The sequence below is a fragment of the Abramis brama genome, assembly GCF_963993115.1.
Source record: "Abramis brama genome assembly, chromosome: 21".
In the NCBI taxonomy this organism is placed as follows: domain Eukaryota; kingdom Metazoa; phylum Chordata; class Actinopteri; order Cypriniformes; family Leuciscidae; genus Abramis; species Abramis brama.
In genome coordinates this window covers 12,227,242-12,244,608 of record NC_139983.1, presented here as the reverse complement: position 1 = coordinate 12,244,608, position 17,367 = coordinate 12,227,242, and the positions used below count along the sequence as shown (strand labels likewise).

Sequence of the window (17,367 nt, the reverse complement as noted above, 5' to 3'; positions counted from 1 at the left end):
AACAAGCTTAAGTTTTATTGTAAGGAAACACTAGAACGATTTATAAACCACCTCTAAACTGTGTTCTGATTGGTCTGTTGTGTACTAACGTTAATTTGCAAAGCTATAATGGTTTTCAGACCCAGTACTCTTCAAAAACAAAACCTGGGCCGAGTTTAATCCAGAAATCCAGCATCACACCTGACTGTGCTGTGTATGTATTCTCATTATTATGAAATCAAAATGAAAATCATTATAATTTCTGGTCTTAATGGTAAGTCACTTTAATGCATTAATGCAAAAATAAAAGTTCACTTTTGAAATCTAGAGCATTTGAAGTTGCCTTTCAGACTTCACAGAAACAGACAATGTTCAATTTCCTTATAAAAAAGTCATATACAGATTACAGAATAGGCTGTGTTGTTAATGGGCGGCAGTAAAAATCACTTACTTATTTATCCTGTAAAATTGAAAGATTAGATTTCCTATGATGAAAGGTGAATAAATGTCATATTCTGGCAGGAGTTTATTATAACATTATGAATTTTCTTCTCTTTCTCGGTGCGGTCCCTCTGTGAAACCTGCCCGCGGCCCTTGGCTTTTCAGAAGTAATTGGCTATTTTGTTACAAAGAGCCTCTGACTTTTCTTTGGCCTGATTCTTTTCTGTTCAGTCATAAGTAATGTGCAGCCATTAGAGAGGTAATCCCGCTGATGGTCCTTATGGAAGCAGTCAGCACCCCATCTGAACTTGTGCTTCATCATCACACTAACGGCCCTCGCTCTCACCTCAGAATCAAGGTCTCATCGGCTTATGTGTTATTTCAGGAAATCCATCCGCTCCTCATTTTTGCAGCTGTCCTGATTTATGTTGAGATTTATATGTAGACCTTTAGACAAACAGAAGAGCATTTCATTTGTTCTCCTTCCTTCACGTGTCGGAGTGATTTCCGCTAGTGGTCGAACGATGGGTTTTTCAATGGCTAAGAGCCGGGTAGCCTATTTAATCCTGTTATACTGTATATATTACGATTTAATGGTAGCAAATGAGACATGCAAAATTGCAGAAATGAAAGGATTCATTCACCCAAAAATTTATACAACAGGTTTTATGTCAATTATGAGTGGTCATGGGACATTAATGTCATTACGTTCCCGTCTAACTGCAAATTTGCGTTTTCATTGCACGCGTTTAAGAGAAAGAAATCGCCACATCCGGGGCAGATTATGCCCAAATAGAAATGGTTGTTGTAGCCACTGTGGATCTATCATTAAATAAAATTATTTATTTGCAGTTTAGAGTGTGTTCGAGAGAACATTTATTCTGAAAATACATTTCCATTGTAGCTTACACTACAGATCAAAGATTTCGGGTCAGATTTTTAAAAATCTTTAGAAATAAGATTCTAATGGTCACCAAGTCTGCATTTATTTATAGTAAATGTATAGTTTTATTGTAAGTACAGCTATATTGTGAAATATATAAAAACAGAATAGTTATTTTAATTTGCTATAATATTTAAAAATGTATTCCTATTATGGGAAAGCTGAATTTTCAGCAGCCATCCCTCCAGTCTTTAGTGTAACATGATTCTTCAGAAATGAATCTAATATGCCGATTTTGGTGCTCAATAAACATTTCTTATTGTAATTATTACCAGTGTTGAGAGCAGTATTGCTGCTTAATATTTTTGTGATAAATTTTTCCCGGATTCTTTGAGAAATAGAAATTTCATTTATTGGAAATCTTTTGTAATAAGTCTTATATATTCTGCATTATAAGTACTATCACTTTTGGGATTAATTTCTTTAGACAAAACAACAACAACAACAACAACAACAACAACAACACCAACAACAAAAAAACTTACTGACCAAATAAAAAACTGAATAAAAAAATGTGTATCCACCTCAAGCAAGCATGTTCTTTTATTCCCTTTTTGGAAATTTAATTTGCATATTAGTGTTTCGATTCAGCATTTTTTATGTTATATGACAGAATTTGCATAAAAATACAAGAATGGAAACCCTAATAACATCAAACTTTGCTCAATGTGTCTCGAAGCGGCATATTTCAATTATGCACAAGTGAAAATGAGATTTAAGACCTATTATAGGTAATTATACAGCAAATAAAAACTTAAACCTCTCTTCCCACAAAGCATCAACAATATTTCAGAAACATCATGTACCGCACTAGTTGTATAGACTATTTTTATGGTGGGTTTTACAGTGCTTTTTTTAGTTTTTGGAACTCAACAGCCCTGGCCTTTTAATAGGGTCATTTTAAAAGGGTCATGACATGGACTTTTATTATTTTAATATGGTCCTTTAGATTCACTTATAATGTTAATAATATTTTTTTTGCAAAAAACAAACAAACAAACAAATACTTAATCATTATGATTGGCTAACATCATTTCATAGGAAACTATATCAACGCCCACTTGATATTGAACTTGAGTAAGTGTTTTGAAATCTTTATCTATATAAGACACCATTTAAAATCAAAGCATTATGAAATCATATACTTACGGATTGTGATGCAGCTGCTGTCCAATACTGTTGGCTGCTTAATCTTTCAACAAAAGATTCTTTGCAAACTCTCCATTTCACTGTGCCTTTTTTACAAAACAAAATGCTCCAAACAAACATATAATCTTTCAACGCGATCCAGGACAGCATTAAAATAAAGCATCCACTTGTTTCTGACGCTGGGATCCTTCTGAAGTCTGTCCAGAGAAGCAAACGAGCTGTTTAAACTGGACACATCGAAGTGAACGTTCCTTTATGCCATTTACTCTTCGATTTGTCCTGTTGTCAGCAGACTCAAGCGTGGGGAGTAGGCTATGTCAGAAGCTGAACACACATCTGTATCCAGTATATACAGTTTCAGTGTTTATAATGGGTTCTATTCGCTTTTGACGCAACACTCACAACCAGTGTAGGCAAATGTCAGCTGTTAAAGGATTAGTTCACCCTAAAATGAAAATTTCCTAATAATTTACTCACCCCAATGCGTTGAAAGGTCACGCCGGCGCCGGCAATACTATTTGAACTACTATTCATATTCATCAGAATGTTATTCATATACTATTCATATTCATATTCACTGAATACTATTACTATATATATAATAGCAAACAATACTATTTGAACTATCCTCCTACGTACGGTCGCATTGTAAACAGTGGGGCGGTACTTCTGCCGGCGCCGGCATGACCTTTCAACGTGATGACGTAGTTCCCTGTCCGTTTGTTGATCAGCTCAATCCGAACTATTGAAGGTAAAAAGTCTATAAATTATCTCTTTTTTTTGGAAAATGACCTATCGTTTCGCTAGATAACAACCTCTTCTTCAGCTGTGATCGCGTACAGCCCGTTTAAACACTTTAAAGACTTTTGAAACTGCATTGATTTGGACTTAAAAACGATGGTAACCAATGAAGTCCATTGTTAGAAGAAAAATCCAGAAATGTTTTCCTCAAAAAACATAATTTCTCTCCCACTGAGGAAAGAAAGACATGGATATCTTGGATGGCATTGGGGTGAGTAAATTATTAGGAAATTTCCATTTTGGGGTGAACTAATCCTTTAAGCGACTGAATGCCAGTGGGTGGGGCCTATGTGCGATTATGTATGATTATGTATTTAGTATATTATGTATTAAAGTCCCCCTGTAGTCAATCATTTTATCCCTTAAAACTAATCTTTAATCACCAAAATTACATATTTAAAACATTTTCCTTCATGCCTTAAAATAACTTATACTTCTACTACCTTATTTACTATATGGTTCTATGAATATGCAAATTAGCCCTGTCCCCACTCACTCGCATCACCTCAGAGATCCACTCGTTGACGATCACATGTTGACCTGATTGGTTACAAGGTAGTTTGTGACGTCAGAAACACCAGCGATTTCAAACCGCGTTTTTGAGACTGTCTTTGGTTCACTGCAGTTTTAAGGAGAAAAAACTCAGCAATGGTGTTGACTTATGAATTTGCACATGGTTTGTCTTAAATCATATTAAAAACACCAAATTGACATAAACAACATAAAAGCTTGATTTTCAGTATTTGTCAATGACATGCTCTTGAGGCAGTCATATACAAATAATGATTAAATAAATGCTTTGTTTATAATGAGGAAGATGTTTTAATGGTACAAAGACCTCTTATATTTAAAATGTTAAGGTAATTTTGATTTCATGACCCTTTTAATTGGAAAAGTGCAGTTTGTAAATTGCAAAATATCTATTTTTCGTTCCACAGAAGGGTTTGAAACAACAAAAGGATGCATAAATGATCCAAAAAATTCTTTTTTTTGGTGAACTATCCCTTTAAGGAGACTAACACCTGGCTTCAGGCTCATAATTCTGCACACGTTCAACCTCTCATGCTCCAGAAGTGGGAAGCGTGGTCTGTTATTTTCTTCTGAAGAGAGGGTTCAGACCCCACTGGTGCTTGTTTACTGCCTGCTATTTGTTGGTTTCCACCATCTACAATCTATCTATAATTTCTAAAAATGAATTGTGACTATCCAAAGAATGGATTTTAACAATTTCAGTTTTTCCAACAAGCCTAAACAGCTTAATTTGGTTCTGTATTTTAGAAATTGAATTTTCAAGGAGACGATATAAGGCACTACACGTGGTGGTGGCACACCAGATTTATGTGTTGAATCTGCAGAGCTTTACTACTGTGTGTATGTCTGTGTTTATGATTCTGAATGTGTTTGTGTGAGCGAGAGATACGAGCCGTGAGCTGTTGCCGCGGGTCAAACGTTCGCTCAGTCTGCCACAGCAGCAGTGAACACACTGAAGTTCATTGATGGTGTGTTTGGAGGAAGTAGATCAGAGCAGGAGGGTTAATGGAAAAGCCCATATGTTTGGGAAAGCTGACATAAATCACGCATACACACAATCAGACCTCTTTCTTTCTGAATCGACATTAAAATCTCCACTATCAGACATCCAATTTACTGGTACAGTCAGGAAATACGAAGCTCTCTGAACACACACACACACACACACACACACACACACACACACACACACACACACACACACACACACACACACACACAAGCCTTTTATCCTCCTCTGGTTTCTAATTGTGTTTCGGCTCTTTTGTGCTTCACCCTTGTTGATCATCATTAACCTTTTTCCTGGTTCATCTGAGTGTTGTTTATATCAGCATGTTATTTTATATGCCAATTTATATGTGAACTTGTTTCTCTTCCTGTTTTTCTAGTCTTGATGTTATTTAATACTGCATCCAGTGTTATTTATGAACAGTTACAAGGTTAATACATTTTAATTGATATTAACAGGAAAATACAATCATTTTGTAGGTGGAACTTTGGGACTCTAATTATCATGTTTGTTTGTTTTTTGGACAAGGTTATTACATGATTACCATAAAATATTAAATATTATTGCCCAATTCATTTGCATGGTATTCCAAGCAGTGTTATTTTTGTACTGTTATAGTATTTTTACTATTTTTGAATTAGTTTATATTTTTATATTTCAGTTTTCATTTAAAATTTTAAGTTTTAGTAATTTAGTTATTTTTTTAAAATACTTCTATCTATCTTTAATTTATATTTATTTAATTTTTAGTTTGAGTTTTAGTATTCATCTTAAACTTATTTTATTTCAATTACTTTCCAAGGCACTTTTAAATTTAGTTATTTTATGTTTTAATTTTTTTATTTCATATTTAATTTAATTTCAGCTTTATTTCAATTAATACTTTTAGTTTGTTTTAGTTAACAATGACAAAACTGTATTACTGATAAGTTGGAATCAGTGTTTTCTGGATGTATACCATTGCAGTACCATGTGTTTATTAATATGTAGGCTACCTATATAGAGAGATACAGTAAATCATGGTAATACTATGATTTTTTGTCAGGTACCGTGGTAATACCATGTTTTTATATTATGTATCATGATAATGTCACTTTTTTTTTTTTAAATGTACCATGGTAGTACTATGTTTTGTAGAAATGTACCATGGCATGCTTTTTTTACATTTAATATAGTAATATGTTTTTTTATGTATGATAAATACCTTGTTTGTTTGTTTTCTTAGATATTTTAGACATGTATCATGTTAATACTATGTTTTTGGACATATACCATGGTAATACAATAATTTTTGTTCAGGTGCCATGTTAATACCATCTTTTGGACATATACATACCATAATGATAATACTGCTTTTAGTCTCACTCCATAGTAATACCATGTATTTTTGTACATATAATAATACTTTTTTTTATTTTTTATTTTTTTATTGATGTGTGGTGACATCAGTAGTTTACCACACAAGTTTACAGTACCACACATATACCATAGACCATGAATCTGGTACTGTGGTGGTACCATTGTGCAGTCAGAGTTTAAGATGATAATACCATGGTACATTGATATATACCATACAGAAGCATTGATATTGTCTAAAAGGAGAGGAGAACAAAAAAAAGTTTCTGCTCATTCAAATGCATCACTGTTGTTAAAGGTTGAAAACGCTGTGTTCTGTGTGTAGATCTAGCCGCCATGAGCGAGGAGAAGAAGGAAGGCCTGGGGCATCTCTGCACGACACTGCAGGTTTATCTTGGCGAAGAGAACTGCAATCTTTCTGAGCTTCCGTCCGGCCTCGACCCCATCAGCCTTCTCGCCAGAGTAAGAGTCCTTTCATTGTCATCTCCAGCAGACCGCAGGGGTCACACCGGATCTCACGCAGTGTTGCGAATGATGTCAGTGTGTCATGTGTGTGTGGACACATACCGAGCTGCTAGGTCACCTGCTGTGAATACATGCTGCTGTTTTTTTGTCTTTTCTCCTTAAAGCAGGGATCAAGTTGTTCATAGAAGCTAAATTAAATCATTTCATGTTCAAGGTTGAATTTTAGTTTAACTTTCAGGAAATAGACCAAATCGTTTCAATTCAGTTTAACGGAATCATTAAAGTCGTAAAATGGAAGTTGCGATAAGTCTTTCCTTCCCTATTTTGATGTATATCCGAGTGAAATGGCTTCACGAATAAGAAAAAAAAATGTGGGGCGGGATTTGATTTTGTCCATCGGGAATTGATTGGATTGTTTGTTGGTTGTGGTTTGCTATTGGTTGATGTCATGTGATTGACAGGTTGCCCCGTCCCCGCACCAGTAAACGACATCGGCAGGGCTTGATATTAACACCCACCAACCTGCCAGTCAGTCCTACTTGCTACTTTGGCGGGTTGAATTTTATGTATAATATATACATTTTTCAATTGTAGTCTTTTAAAAAGGCATCTAAAATAATAAACTAAGTGCAATGTATATTGATTTTTCAATACATATTGACACTGAAATAGCTGAAACGCTTCCAATACAAATTTTCCACAGAATAGATACGATACCAGCTGCGCTTTCTCGCTCTCTCATCTCTCTGACAGCGAGTTGACACACAAACCCGCCTCCCCTCACTCACTCGTTTCATTTGCTCCGGATGAATATTGTTAGTGTTACAGGGCTCGAATTTCAGCGTGGGATTGTCCATAATTTTACTTATTCCTGCAGATTTTGTGCTCAAACCCAAAGTGCCTGCACATAAAGCCGCCTCTCAGTACTAAAAATTTAGTACTTTTTCACTGCTTATTAGACTTAAACAGTCAGATACACACAAAATCATGAGTACTTGGTGAGTAATTTTGTAAACATTCAGTTATGTTTAAAGTGAACATAAACAGTTGAGAAAGAAAACGCATGTGTAACAGTATAATGGATCCGTGCATCAGGTCTTAAAGTGACAGCAGCCTAATATATCTGCTGCCAAATTATGAGATAATATTAAAAATATCTATATGACAGTTTTTGCTGCTAGTGAAAATGCTTGAGTGGCTAGTAACTTTGGAAAACCACTAGCCAAAAAAGTTAATGTCAAGCCCTGGTATATCAGAGAAGAGAAGAGAAGAATGATGTGCACAGATAAATTATTTATAATAAACACTGCAGTGTTCCATTAACAATAAGAATTGTCTATTTTGATCAGATCCAGAATCATTACATTCCTCACGATTCACATCCCAAGATGCCTATCCCATAATTTTCTGCCATTTCCTTTGTGGACGCCTGAGGTGCATGCTAATGTACTAGTTTATTTACAGATGTGTCAGTGAGATCGCTTGTTTGGATTCCTGTGAGAGTAGATTTTATTTGCTTGTTTACCAAACCGTCACTGTGTGCCGTAATTGTGAACACATTGAGTGAAAGATGCGTTTCAGGGTGAAAATGGTGATCTTCTCTTCAGGATCGCATGTAAACAGAGAAGGGATTGCACATCTGGCCCGGGACAAACAAATGTTGCATGTGAACACAAACACCTGTTTTATATGAGAGACAGCCAGCAGCCACATATCGCTTATAAAGCATCAAAGGCCAAAATGTGGATCCTGTAAGCATTTCTAATCCAAAAACACTAAACACCGCAGCAGGGCAAAACTCGAGTTATGCAAAACATGCACAGATGCTTGAGGAGCATCCAATTCACTTTTGCGTTTGTTGACCTTGATGAAGTTCGATCGTGATGCGACTTATTTGTAAGTATTGTTTAGATTTCACAGTCATAGAAATCCTATATATATCAGCGAGTTATTCAATTGTATTTTCTTGGCCTGGATATAAGCTATTATGATGTTCATTTGTGAGCGAGTCATTCTGTTGAGTTGATTCTTTTGAATAACTGCTTCACAAATCAGTGTCAATCACTGCGATTAGTTATTCATTAGCTAATCGTTCTGAATCAAAATTATTTGTAAAAATTCTTATCTAGTATTCAGAAATGACTGGAAAGTTGAAAGTAAATGCATCATTAAAAATGTTGGTATGTATTTTTGTAATTCTATAGCTAAAGGTGTTTGTAGAATGATGATGTGCGTGTTTTCTACCTTTTTTGCTTATAGATAGATATAGACGTATAGAACACGTGAGAGATAAATACAGTATCATCGTTATTTAACGTAAATAGGGAGTTTTTAGCTACTTGATGGGTTCAGTTTGAGTGCTTTTTGGAATCTTATTGATATAAGGGAGATATAAAGAGTATAAGATTAAAGATTGGAAGTGAAAATTTAGGGAACAATCAATAGCTTAAAGGCACAATATGTAACTTTTTTGCTTTAAAAATAGCAAAAATCACTATATCTATGTTATATATTTTTTTTAGTTGTGTACTTACATTATTCCGACTGTTTCCAACAACTTTCAAACCAGGAGAAATTTGTAATTTAATTCGAGAAATTCTTTATTTCTGTTTTGTCGCCGCCAATGCCGTCATATCCGCGTTGTCCCTGGTTTCCGCTCATGCTGCCATGGCAACCAGAGCCGCCTGATAGTAACCAAAGCGACTGACGCGGACAACTTTGTAGTTCGCAATGTCTATCTGCACGCTGTTGTTGTTTCGTTCAAACATTATGGACCATGGCAAGCAGACTTTGGATAAAAAAGGAGAACTAAAACGAGAATCAATATCAGCGCGGTGTTTTCGAGATGCCGAGAGCTCCCATAGACAGTATATAAACGAGAGCTCCACGTCCGAGACTTCGACCGCTCCTACATGTAACATACTTTATTAAACAGGTGAGCACATTTACATAAAACGAATCAATGTTTTATAGTTCAACAATGATAAAATGTCAGAATATGATCTGTATGTTATTCTAATGTTGATCTAGTTTACTGCTAGTCTCATACAGACAAACTAACACATACATTTCAACACATTTAAATGCAGTTTAGTATGCTAGTGTAATGTTAGAGCAAGTGAAACAGCGCTGCGTTACCTCACAAGTTTAATTTGTCTAATAAACTGACCTGTGAGTTGTAATTCTGCACTTGCGTGTAGTTCGGTAGAATGAAATGTCCATATTCCTTTTATATCCGCGGGACTCGCGCCGCGTGTGGAGCTGATAGCTGTCTCTTAGCAATCCCGAACTGCTTCATATCACAGTCATGATAAAAACATCGATGTATTCAGTCATCCATAAACATTATTAGATCGGTCGGCTTGACGTTGACGACAAGATCCATAATTCTTAGCAAATGTTGCGTCATCAATCTACGCCTTTGTTATTGTAAATAGGTTAGCGACCCCTAGTGGCGAAAAATGCCATACTGTACGTTTAATATAGTTTACTTAAAAATAAAAATTCTGTCATCATTTACTCACCCTCAAGTTGTTTCAAATTTCTTCTGTTGAGCACAAAGGAAGATATTTTGAAGAATTTCGGTAACCAAACAGTTGATGGGCCCCATTAACTTCCATTGTAGGAAAAAATAAATAAATACTGTGGAAGTCAATGGGGTCTATCAACTGTTTTTTGTTGTTGTTTTTTTATATTCACATTTCAAACGTGAACAAGTTTTAAGCAAGCTCTTAGGCCACTCAGATGAACACCTAATATAAAATATATATATATATTTTGGGTCAAAATGACCCGATGAGAGGACGTTAACATTCTTTTGTGGAAAATGTGTGGAAATAATACAAAAATGCAAGCTGCCACAAATAATGTGAGAGTTTGCTTGAATTTGCATTAAATTATGCATTTGCAAAATTCTAGGTGGACTGTATATTGGCCAAACAGAGGAGAATCGTTCTCCCAATTGGGTACTTTGGTTTCTCCAAACGTTTCTTCCCTGTTTTCAAGAAGTTATTCCCTTCGCCTCTGTGACACTGTAAAGTGCTGAAAAAATGAAGTACTAAAATAATTAAATGTGATGTACAATGGGTGCAGAAATTATTTAGACATTAAGATGTTTGAAAGTATTGGATTGGTAAAAAAAATTGTGGCATCTCTGCTAAAATTGTGTTGCATTTTTAAATTTTTGTCATTTTATTGCTTTGCACTCAATCAAAATCAGTGATTTTCAAAAAACAGTTTGTTAGTTTTTCTGTTCAGATCTATAAAATGGAATTCAATGTTCTGTTCATCAGTCTGTCACTCATGTCAGTCATTTATTAGATAGAGACTGAAGATGGGAAAACATATCAGAGCTGAGTTGATGGATTGAGTTGTGACATTTTCTGTCAGACATATGAGGTAAAGAAACATCAGTACAGGTGTGATGGAGAGGAAATGCAATGGGACTCTCATATGAATCATGTTCCCAAAATGTGAAACCCTCTCTTATTCAATAATCATCATTCTCTGCATCTCTGCTGTAGATTATATCATGTAGACCTGCAGGCCTGACCCAGATGCATGATCTGCTCCACATAACACACCTCAAGTTAACGGTACAGTCACTAACGCTTGAGTTAAATGTCTGCTCAGATTTACTGCTTGATTAGAACAGTCTTATTAGTTTGATTTCATTAATTCATAGAAAATATGGTTGTTTCATATATGGTTTGATGGACCTAAAGGCCCTTGTATACTCATTGTGAAGTTTTTTTTTGTTCTTCGTTTAGGGTGTAAAAAGAAGTTCAAAATATGCATTGCTGAACATCCAAACTCCACCCACACTGCTGAGAGCGGCATTTAAATGTTAATATATAACAAAATGAACACTACAAAAATGACACCAGTGAGAAAACAGCAGTTAAGAAAGCATCTGATCATAGCGATGCTGATATGTTTGCATCAACTCTGCAATTCAGCACTCAAGTAAATTCACACCATGTTTATTTACCACTTGTTTATAGCCTACAATCGATTTATTTAAAGCAAGCAGCTTTGCAGTGTTAAACATGAAGAAAAAAAAAACAGTGCCCGTGTCAATTTCAATAATTACAACTTCCGTTTCTATTATAAAGCAGCTCTCCAGTGTGTTCAAGGTTTTACTTGTGTCTGATTTCTCGACGGACTGAACGGAAGAAATGAACCGGAGAATATTTCCACGTTAAAGAAGGCGGAGCCTCAGAGCCACACCTACCTATTACATAATCGCTATGGACCAATGGTAGTTCGAAGGTGCTTACTAGCCGGAGCAAACTTTTGCAGAAGGTCACTTTGGCAAGCTGTTTCAAAATCCCAAAACAAACCAAACAAACTTCGTGGATTTTTTATTTTATTTTTTTAAACGAATTCACACCAGTTCATTCTACAATTTAGCTTGAAGTGTATTGGGGCCTTTAGTATGGAAGGAAGGAAGGAAGGAAGGAAGGAAGGAAGGAAGGAAGGAAGGAAGGAAGGAAGGAAGGAAGGAAGGAAGGAAGGAAGGAAGGAAGGAAGGAAGGAAGGAAGGAAGGAAGGAAGGAAGGTAGGTTTTTGTCTTGACTATTATTTCTCTCTCACACATTATCTCCTTCTTTCACTCTTCATTTAATGAGATGCTTGTAAATCCTGGATGAATATTTCAACTTGGGTGTGGGTGGGAAAACAAATGAGCAAACAGTGGAAGAAGTGCTTGTCTTGACCCTGAGTGCTGATAAATCTCCCTGTTCTGCATTAACTCTGCTCACGAGAGCCGGCTCTTGGCCCGGCGCCTCGTCTTTAGCATTACAAACATGTTCAGCCACGTTAAACCAACACCCTGCCCATCGCCTAATCAATTAACCAGCGTGAAAACAAGCGTCCGTGTCCATAAATGATTTCCATTTCAAATCAGACAGATATTCTGTGCCATTTGCTGAAACTAATTCTCTTATAATATTCACAATTTATCCCCTTGCATGCAGTGGAAGTTCCTCGGGGGAATTTTGGATGTTTGTTGGCAGTGTAATTTATTTATTTATTCATATTAAGTAGGAATTACCAGAGAACTAGAGTAGGTAGGAGTAAAAAATCTCCAATTACAATAATAAAACTGAGTGAGGGACGTGTCGGAACATGTGGATTTAGATTAAAATCTAGATCCGGAGGGACTGTCATTCACATTCCAGAACTGAAGTGATCGTGAATTCACCGCTTTAATTAAAATAGCAGAGAATGCTAGTGTTATTGTCCAGGGCTTTGGTGAATACAGTATTCTCTTCTAATTTCTGCGCATGTGTGTAATGAACTCAAAAGGGAACTGTTTTTTTTTTTTTTTGGTGAAACAAGTCTTTTGTAGTCAAACTGAACAGTTCTGATTTACTGACTCATGATATTCTTTAAGAATGTGTGTTCTACATAATTGTCCTCTCGATGGCTGGCATCACATCAATCTGTTTATATGAGAAGTAACATTTATTTCCATTTTGTTGTCTTAATTAGGTGTATGCTCATACTTAAGGTTAGGGATTTGAACAACATAAATATATAACCTGTATATCTTTATGGGTGCTGTATAATAATAAAATCATTATTATCTTTATGTATCGCGGTGGCTGGTACAATGTGCTCGACGAAGGAGATGATTAGAAATACACAGTCTTTAATCGACAAAGGACAAAACTGAACAGGGAGTATATATGCAGGGGATAATCAGGAACTAAATATGATTAAACAGTTGATGATAATTAATCATGTATAGGAACAAACCGGAACTAAACGGGAAAACATGAACAACTAAAGATAACAGAATATCAAATTAAGAGTCCATAAATGTGACGCTTTATTATTATGCAGACTGTTCAATGTTGAAACCAGAGAATTGAGTGTGGGCTCTTATGACACCCAAAACACCCTTGCAACTGCATAGCAACACATTAAGAAATGCTCAGGACATCTTCAGAACCGTATAGGAACGACCCTAAGGTGGAGATGACATTTGCACGGGCACCTAAAATCTGGTTTTATTTTACAACAGATGTGATGTCATCTGCTACTCAGCACTGCCTTGTTTGCCCTTCACTCACAGCTGTTATGTTGAGCATCATTAATATTTTACATGTCCTCTATTTTGTTTTATTGGTCTGTATTTTACAATGGCCTGTTGTGCCTAGAAAGCAGAGTTCCATCTGTGCATGATAGACCCCAAATAGTGCAGCATTTTCAGTGCTGTATTAATACACAATGCAGGAACACTTCACGACATCACCAGCAGCCAAACGGGTCGATGAGCTGAAGGATCAACATCCCATTTTGTTTTATAATTACCAAAACTAGAGAACATTGTAAAGCCTGTTTACATCATAAGGAAATTCTTTTTGCAATATAATTCAATAGTAAATGTGCCTTAGAATTAGAGTATAGGCCTACTATATGCTATTCTTTTTTCCCATTATAATTTAGTTAGTAATTTTGGTTGTAAATATAAATAAATTATTTACTTTTCATTTTTCTTATCTGTTCTTTCCTTTCCTTTCCTTTCCTTTCCTTTCCTTTCCTTTCCTTTCCTTTCCTTTCCTTTCCTTTCCCTTTCCCTTTCCCTTTCCCTTCCCTTCCCTTCCCTTCCCTTCCCTTCCCTTCCCTTCCCTTCCCTTCCCTTCCCTTCCCTTCCCTTCCCTTCCCTTCCCTTCCCTTCCCTTCCCTTCCCTTCCCTTCCCTTCCCTTCCCTTCCCTTTCCTTTCCTTTCCTTTCCTTTCCTTTCCTTTCCTTTCCCTTTCCCTTCCTGCCTGGTTTAGATACGATTCAGCCATTAAACTACAACATTTATTCAACATTCTTCTCAGCAGCTTCAGTCCTCATGTTAGCAGATTTTGGAAAATATTCACCTTTTCCCCTCAGTTTTACCTGAGAGTCATATATGGCAAAGGAAAGATGATTTGTTAGATGACATCTCTCCTCTGTCAGCGCTCTGCAGACATTGTCATTTAACATATGTTTCAATTCCGACTTTAAAGGAGTAGAGGTCAGAGGTCACTCCGACAGGGCTCTTAGTGGTCTGTCCCTGGCACGTAATAAGAGCACCCCATCGTTACTCAGTTCCTGTCATTTTCCCATGTCTTTTTTTTTTTTTTGTGCCCAACAACGATCCCAGTGTCCTCAGGGTAATGTCTGGATGTATGATTGTTTTCTCTCAGTCTGACGGTCATTTTACTTCAGGCACTTTAAGTTCCATGGTTGGTCAAATGACCCAACACATGATAAAAATCCGTCTGTTATACATTCTCTGATAAGTAATAAACAAATGTCTCCATTTATTTCCCGTTTGGTTAGTCTTGCAGAACATAAAGACAAAAACATGGAAACCTTTATCATCACATGACAGATGTTTATATACAGCTCTGAGTTTGCAGACTGAGACTAAACCATGAGTATCCCGATTGTTCAGTAATTAGTTTGCTGGGAAGGTCACTTTGCGTTTTAACCTCAGACAATATGAAGAGATTTACCACTGTTCCCATGATCAACCAAAACTAATTTCCCCTATTGGCGTTTTGACAGAATTAGAAAACAGTTAGCCTACTTTAAGTTGTAATATTTCTCAATATTAATGTTTTGACTGTATTTTTGATCATCAATGCAGCCTTGGTGGACCTGCAACTACATTTAACTGACTGCTGATTCACATTTAAATCAACATTAAGGCTGTGAATCACACAGACTGAACCAACAGGGGGCAGTGTGCTCTTAAATATCTGTATCTTATATACAGTTTGCACATAAACAACTGAGTATACCATTTGTTTTGTATGTTGGAAATTTTGGCCTTGAATGAACAAACATAACTATTTGTGCCCTCTGGCTATCGCTGGCACAGTGAGGGTCCTGCTTCACTGGACACATTGAATAGGGTTGTAAAGCCTTTCGTGTTGACTTGTAAAGTGTACATGTCGGCGTCTGCATGTGTTTAGTCTTCACGTGTTCATTCCTTGCGAGTGTTTATTTGGGAATTGTTTGGTGGAGTGTGATTGTAGGTGTGAATGGAGAGTTTGTATGTTTGTGGGCGCCGCAAGGATAGTAAAACCTGAAATTACCCACATTGGTTCCACCAGCCAACAGTCCCCATGAGGGAAACGGCTTAATAGAAAAACTAAATGATGTCTTAATGAAATGTATAAATGCTAAATGGTTTATGTGAAGGTTAACAGTAGGTTTACGGGATAGAAATTAACCTTAGTTCAGCGTAAAACAGTAGAAGTCAATGGAAAGTCCCCATCATGATAGAAAAACAAGCGTATGAGCGTGATGGGCTGCAGTCTAGAGGAGGATGTGGGTTATTGGAAGGAGAGCCAGTAAAATGGCCCATTACTATTCTGAGCACTGTGCGTGTGTGCATCAGTGCCTTTCAAGGAGGCTGACACATGCTTGATAATATGAAATGCTTTTAAAGTCGGCATGAAACAGAAGTTTCAATCATTTTTTTTCTTTCCTGTTGTGATGTATGTCCGAGTGAAACGACTTCTCGAACAAGAAAAAATGTTGGGTGGGACTTGATTTTGTCCATGGGCAATTGATTGGATCGCTGAATGGTTGTGGTTTACTATTGGCTGATCTCATCATGTGAGTGACAGGTTGCCCCGCCCTTGTGCCACTTAACGCATCATCAGTGAATAGAAGAGATGTCCTTACAAAAGGGAGGGGAAATTATTGTGATTTGAAGATTATGATGGCACATGAATTAAAAAATAAATGATGTGCACAGAAAAATCATTTATAATAAATACTGCAATGTTCCATAAAAAAAATCGTCAATTTTGATTTCATGGTTTAATATGGGATATTCAACATATGTCCAACTGTTCCTGAAATTTAATCTTAGATTATGGGTCTCATAATTTATTTCAAATATTTACCATCAACAAATTGTGGCCAAGTGCGTCTATTTTAATTTCCATGCACATTCTTGTTTGCAGTTCTGTTTATATTAACAACACCATATCACATTAACAAAAGGGCAAAGATCGACAATCATATCCAATATCCGAGCTTAACCCTAATATAGTCCTTCAGCCATTCTGAGTTACATTTACAGCTTCCTTTTCCGCCTTGTACTCAATCAGTTGCTGTATGCCACTGATATGGAGCAATAAGCAGCAGTTATTGAGCTATGACAGAGTTTAATTGTGTCCTCCTGCAGCAGACACTACAGCTGCATCACCTCTCTGAGACGCCCACTCAATTCCTCATCCTGACCGAACCGTAACCCTGCAATACACACCACAGAGGTATTGTGCTGCATCCACACACAGCCATATCCAACAATCACCACCTTCCCACTGCAGGGAAAGATAGAAATGGAGAGAGACAAAAATTCATTCACATGCAAGACAGGCTTCCCGCACCTTTGGGAATGCTGCATCAGCCTTAAAGACAACATGAATACTTTCCGAATAAATGTGCCTGGACTTATTGTGCATGGTTTTTTTAGTCACTATGGCTAACTTACCTTGCCTTTTAATGGAGTGAGTTTGAATAAATATTATATCAAATTAAAGTTCATATAATCCTTTTGTTGTTGATGTTGTTATTAATTTTCCATCCTACAATCTAGATATTGTTATTCGTTATATTGAAATCCCTGGTTTGTGGTAGTTAAATGGTTGCTAAATGCTATTTCATGTCGTTAAAGTCTTTTTCTTACATT

General features: G+C 36.4%; 1 protein-coding gene across 1 annotated transcript in view; it reads left to right on the top strand.

Annotated features, from left to right (window-relative positions):
- Positions 1 to 17,367, top strand: part of smyd3 (SET and MYND domain containing 3) — a 194,872-nt gene that overhangs the window by 25,640 nt on the left and 151,865 nt on the right. Inside the window, exon 5 of the mRNA XM_084096189.1 lies at positions 6,535 to 6,671. Within this exon, the coding sequence (XP_083952315.1) occupies positions 6,535 to 6,671 (137 nt within the window). The remainder of the gene's footprint in view (positions 1 to 6,534; positions 6,672 to 17,367) is intronic.